Consider the following 6,405-nt stretch of genomic DNA (forward strand, 5'->3'; position numbering starts at 1 on the left):
CTGGAGTTTCGGCCAAAAGGTTACCAGGGTTTGCCTGGAGACCCAGGGCCACCTGGACTGACTGGAAAACCTGGATTACCAGGATCACCAGGTAGGAATAATAGACCACCTTTAGAAATTGGATAGCTGATCCTGAACCCTGAAACATTAATTATGTATTTGACATGTGGGATGATATTTTGGATATGGTCATGGTAATATCCTTTAATAGCTACTGAGACATGGTATTCTCCTTTAGCAATAATGTTGCCATTTGGCCCAAGTATCAACCGTCAAGACTTGTAGGATGTTTTGCTTTGGTATTGTTTCCTTTTTGTGGTAGTAGTAGAGTTACACAGAATCAGAAGTATATCAAAGTAAGGCGTTGGGTTTTTTTTTTTTTTTTCGCTCTATCCACTGAGCCAAACCGGTTTCGGCAAGGCGTTGGTTTTTATTTACATAAATTGCAGCTTAAGTAAATAAAACAATGATCTAGTAGGAACCTTCAGACAGGGTCAATAATTACGCCATGTTAAACACACAATTTCAAAAATAGATGCTGATTTTTTTTTTAAGTTTCAAGGGATGAAAATTTTACAACCTACCTTGGTAGTCTGTTACAGTATTAATCACCCTCTTACAGTCAACATAGAGTTTTTCTTGTCTCTAATAAAATTCTTTCTTGATGCTTTTTAAGCCATTTTCTTTTACTTGGTCCCCTAATGAATAAAGAGGATCTGGTCCCATCTTCGTAAAAACCCTTGAGGTTCATCATTCTGTGTTAGACTCTGCACGAAATTGCCTTGATATAGTTGAAAAAGGAAATTATTTCCTTTATATCCTTCACTTCTTCTGCATTCTCATCCCCTAGTTGGAAGCAATTGTGAAAGAAAAAAATCAATGAAAAATTGATTAAGGCAACATAGGGGTCCTTAGAGCTCAAGCACCTAAGCTCTAGGAAGAATGTGTAAACAGAGCAGCCATGACTGTTGGAGGTGACAGTTCAGAACCTCTCCATCAACACTTATGTATCCTTGGTCTAATGTACTGTGGTTATATCATGACAGATTACCACTTTCCTCTTTTTGCTCTCACATAATCAGAATCTACATGGGAAAGCTACTTCTGAATATTTTAAAAACAGACTCATGATCCTGTATTCATCTGTGATAAATAAATACAGTAAAGGGTAGTTATACACATACAACAAATAGGACTTTCGGGTTTTGTAATAGTTTTTGTCAAGAAACAGGGTATCCTGATAAAAGTTTTGCATATTTAAAATAAATTTGTGTTAGGAGACCTCTATTACTGAGATTATATTATAATATGATCTGAAGGAGATTTCTTGCCTTTTTATGCTGAGTTAAGTCTTTGGAACTTGATCATAAATTAAGATTTGATCCATCCAATTCCATACTTGCATTTTAATTATGACCCATTCCAGGAAACCAGGAAGCCTCAATATTGATGACTTGTCTTAATTTTACCAATTTGACATTTCTAGGTCCCAAGGGTAACCCTGGTCTCCCTGGGGAGCCAGGACTTACGGGACCACCTGGACTTAAAGGAACCATAGGTGATATGGGATTTCCAGGTGAGTAATGAAATCTCCCAAGTATTTAGATCCACTAATGGAAGACAGCTCACTATCTTTGTTATCAGAAAAGAGATTGGTGTGTATAGAATCAGACTGAGACAATATCTAAGTTAATTAGTGGAAAAACCTGTCTCATTATACAAATACTTGAACTAGGAATTAAGGGACAGAGTTTTAGAAACCTTAAAAGTAAAATTTTCCAAACTTGCACTTTTTTTTTCATCTGTACCCCTTTCACTTAAACTTCCTATAGAATAGACTTTTATATAATCCTGATTGTAAAGCTCATTGTTCTATAGCAGAATTTGCAGAGTTCTTTTAAAAAATCTTTTGTTTGGTTATATGCATGACAGATATGCCACAAATAAAAGGTATTTTGTAAATTATTGCATGTTTTCAACAGGCCCTCAGGGTATAAAAGGGTCCCCTGGTATTCCTGGAGTTCCTGGACAACCTGGCTCCCCAGGATTACCTGGGCAGAAAGGAGAAAAAGGTGATCCTGGTGTTTCAGGCATTGGTATTCCAGGTCTTCCTGGCACAAAGGTAATCCTACTCTAGACATATGCCTGAGCAGATGTGATTTTTCTATAATACTGTGCTCATTCCTAATTCTTCATTAAATAAACTTTAGACTGGCATAGGCAAGAATTCATTCCTTCTCTTTTTTCTAATTTTATAAGGAGATATGTTTTAGGCTTTGCAGCCAGTCCAAAAAAGGGAGAACACTTCTGATTAATCTTAATTTCTTTGCATATTTCAGTAATCCTAAGGCATTTTTCTGCCTGCTTTTTTTTATTTACCCTTTTTAGTGATATGGTTGTTGGTCTTTGTCCAATTATTATTATTAACAATGTGATGAGACTTAAAAACAAAGTAACTTCTGCTTTTTTGTAACTTAGGCAATTAATAAAAGTGAAGTAATATTCTTAACTGCATATCTGAGGTACTCCTTCAAAAACAGTTTGCCATATCCCTCTAAGCCTCTAGTCCATGAGAAAATGTGGTGATGTTTCAGAAGCAATCAGATTTAAAACTTGTTTTAGAATCATGGACTCAACAAATATTTAATAACTGCTTAATTCTATGTAAAAAGATAATAACCCTTACTAATTTATAGGAATACCTTATGCCTAGCAAAGTTGCATCCATTTTCTATAATATATATTGCAAATATTTGCTCCCAGTCAGTTGTTTGTCTTATAATATTGTTTAATCATTCAGTCAGACCACAAAGCTAGAGAGTTTTTGAAGATAAATTGTGTCACTCAACTTTCACAGGATTAGTGAAAATTCCCACTGAGATAAGAATTTATTGAATGATACTTTAAAAATCATTTCTTTTTTAATAGTATACAAAGACTATAATTTACAATATATATGTGTGTGTGTTATAGATAGCTTATCATTTTTAAGACTCAATTTTACATTTAAAAATCTCTGATATTGAGGAGTATCTTACAATGGAAAGCACCTCTATAATTAGAAGCATTTTTATAATGTTATCGATACATAAAATGATGTTACATCTTCCAAATGTATGTATCTTTTATTTACAGATATGAACTCTGGATTTAGCTATCATAACTAAGTAAATCTTACCTAACTTTCCTTATTAACCCATAAATATATTCCACATTGTCTTTCACTATTATATAGTATTTTGTGTGAGTCAACCATACATAATTTAATATTATAAGTACTGAAATTGTTCCCACACTTTCATGATTATAAACATATGTTGCATGTGATATGATTCTTATCCATATCTTACATACATATCATAATGTTGTTTGGTAAATATTGTCAGAATAAATTCTGAGTAGGATTGCTGGAGCCTAGCATATAAATGCATTTTTAATATTGATAGTTACTGACAAATTTTCCTGTCATATAGCTTTATAGCTTGATCAATATAATAAATTTTCTATTTTCTCCTCATGTTATAAATATTGAGTTTTATTAGTTTCTAATATTGTCAACCTAATGGATGAAAACTAGTGCATCATTGTTTAAATTTGACTTTTGCTCATTACAAGTGAGATTTCTTATGCTTATATCATCTCTGCAAATTGTCTGTTCATACTCTGCCTCATTTTTGAGGAAGGGATTTGGTTATATATTTCCTAATGATTTGTAGAAGTACTTTATAAATAGCAAAAATGCATCCATTATCTATTATATGTGTTCCAAATAGTTTCTCTCAGTAACTATTTGTATTATAGTTTACTATGTATTTCATCATGTAGAAGTTTAAAGTTTTACATAGGTAAATTTTATACTCATTAATTATTGAAACAATATCTATTGAGTATGTACAATGTGCCAGGTTTTAGGTGCTGTTTTAGGTGCTGGAGATAGAGCATGAATGAAATGAACTCACTGCCTGCGTGGAGCTTACATCTAGTCAATAAACAAAATAAGTATGTTTATAGTATGTTAGAAGGTATGGCAAACGTAAAGTGAGGCTTGGGAATAAGAATTGCTGAGAATTGTTACATTTTGAAATAGGGTATAGGGAAAGCTTCTTTAATAACAGTTACTCAAGTGACCTCATGCAGTGAGGAAATCATTCAAATACACTGAGGCAGGAATACAGCTGACATGTTTGAGGAACATAAGTGAGGCTAGTGTGGATTAAGAAGAGTAAGTGAGAGTGGGAGATCAGGTTGGGAACGAGGAGGTAGATTATCTAGGTTCTTGTAGATTATAGCAAGGGTTTTTACTGCTGAGTGAAATGGGAAGAGAGTGAAAGTAGTAACATAACTATAATTTAATTTTTAAAAAATCATAGCTCCTGTTATGGAAATAGATCATAGAGGAATATGGATGAAAACAGTGAGACCAGTTATGGCACTATTTAAAATATACAAAGTAGAAAGGTTGATGGCTTGGATCAGGGTGGTGGTAGTGGAAATAAGAAATGGTCAGAATCTGAATATATTTTTTAGGTCAAGCCAGCATTATTTGCTTATAGAATATGAGAAAAAGAGAGATATCAAGGATGAACCTAAAATTTTTATCTTGAGCAACTTAAAGAATAGAGTTGTTACATAGTGAGATAGAAAAGATTTTGAGATAAGCAGACGTGGTAGGGAAGATCAGGAGCATCGTTTTCTGGTTTTATGAAGACTTTTATATGATAAGATTATAAAATTGACCTATATAATTTTTTCAGTACTTTCCTGATTTTTTTTATATTGACATCTTTAATCTATCTGACATTTTATGTATGTTGTGTGAGGTGAAATTTCATTCTTTACTCATTGATTTGAAATGCCACTTAAAACATTTATAAATTTGTTCATACATATTTTTTCTTGACTGGGTGAATTTTAAAATTTATGTAATGGAACCCACATAATAACTCACCTCTGAAATTATACTGGATGGCAGCAGAAAATGCTTCAATTGGCAAATGTCCTCAATATATTCAACTCTTCAAATAAGATGCTAGCTTTTGGATTTTCTATGCATACTGCAAGTATACCTTAATAAGTAAATTCTACACTAACTTTGAATACTTGAAAAGCTGATAAAACAAGGAAATTATGTATTTGAAGTAGACTATTTTTTTCTTTCAAATGGTAGTATTTTATCTTAGAATGGTAACACATTGAAAATATAACATTTCATATCTGAGTTACACTAGGCACAGGGAATCCTTGCTTTGCACATTCTGATATGCACAGATTTGTTACCACACTTCAGTTAAATAACATCAGTCCACAATAACATGATTCAAATTTTAGTTACCATAGTATATTAGCTCTTCAATTCATAAGTCACTATGTAAATAACAGTTATGCATCATTATCAGTGAACAATCATTTCACTTCTTCCAAATTCTTTCAGTGATAGTCACAAAAATCTGTTGCTCCCTTCATGCACTAACAGAAAAGTATGTAATCATGTTGCCTCTTTGTCTCTAAATACCCATGAAATTTAACAAAAATGGATAATAAATGGGGAAATTGATCAATAAATATAAAAATGAAGCAAAACAACAAAAAGCGATAACATTGGAAGGGAACTTTAAATCTAATATAAATGCAGTTATAGATGAAATAGCCAACAGTAAGAATGTTGACACTGCCACCATTTGAAAGACCAAATGTGGAGCCAAAGAAGTTAATAAAGCCAAACGTACCAACAACATATGACTTTTTTCAATACAGTTATAACTGAAATCCAGAGGGATTTTAATGTATTGCAGAAACCCTTTAAAGGTCATGGGTCAAGCGTATTTTCTCACTGATTATTAATATATTTTTATATGCTGTCAGTCCTTCAGGGGTTGTCTTGGCAATGGCTGCGCCCTCCTCCAAGCTGTTTCCCCCAGCTGTTTCCTGTAAGGGTGGGGTTTGAGGCAGGAACCCACCCTGGGAGCATGGAGGCAGATCTTTCTAAAGTGTGCCGCACCAGCAAGGGGTGAACCTGAGTGGGACAGCTGAAAGGCTTAGAAAAGACAAACAAGAGAATGAAAGCCAGGTCTTGGTGGAACACTGCTTCTCTGAGAGACAGCGACCTCGCCCACACCCATGCCTTTATTTTATAGCAGATGCTAAGTAAGGGCGTGACCAAGAGGTTTACAACATTCTCTTGCGTTTCAATCCTATTCAACTACATGCACCTGAACTCTATCAAGCCTACATCACTCAGGCACATGGGGCCATGTGTTTGGACCATAGGTTCAAGCTTACAACTACAGCTATTGGCTAGAATTGTGCTGGGAGGGCCCTGCCCTCCAAGCTGGGACTTGCACGTGGCAGAGAGGACTGTGCCCTCTCATCAGTCCAAGGCTTGGACCTGTCCAAAACACTGTAGCA

At 34.3% G+C, this 6,405-nt stretch overlaps 1 protein-coding gene across 1 annotated transcript in view; it reads left to right on the top strand.

Annotated features, from left to right (window-relative positions):
• COL4A5 (collagen type IV alpha 5) overlaps positions 1–6,405 on the top strand; it is a 278,780-nt gene that overhangs the window by 210,414 nt on the left and 61,961 nt on the right. The window contains exons 35-37 of the mRNA XM_006775788.2: positions 7–91; positions 1,487–1,576; positions 1,983–2,122. Of these exons, the coding sequence (XP_006775851.1) occupies positions 7–91; positions 1,487–1,576; positions 1,983–2,122 (315 nt within the window). The remainder of the gene's footprint in view (positions 1–6; positions 92–1,486; positions 1,577–1,982; positions 2,123–6,405) is intronic.

Source organism: Myotis davidii, unplaced genomic scaffold (genome assembly GCF_000327345.1).
Source record: "Myotis davidii unplaced genomic scaffold, ASM32734v1 scaffold489, whole genome shotgun sequence".
Lineage (NCBI taxonomy): Eukaryota > Metazoa > Chordata > Mammalia > Chiroptera > Vespertilionidae > Myotis > Myotis davidii.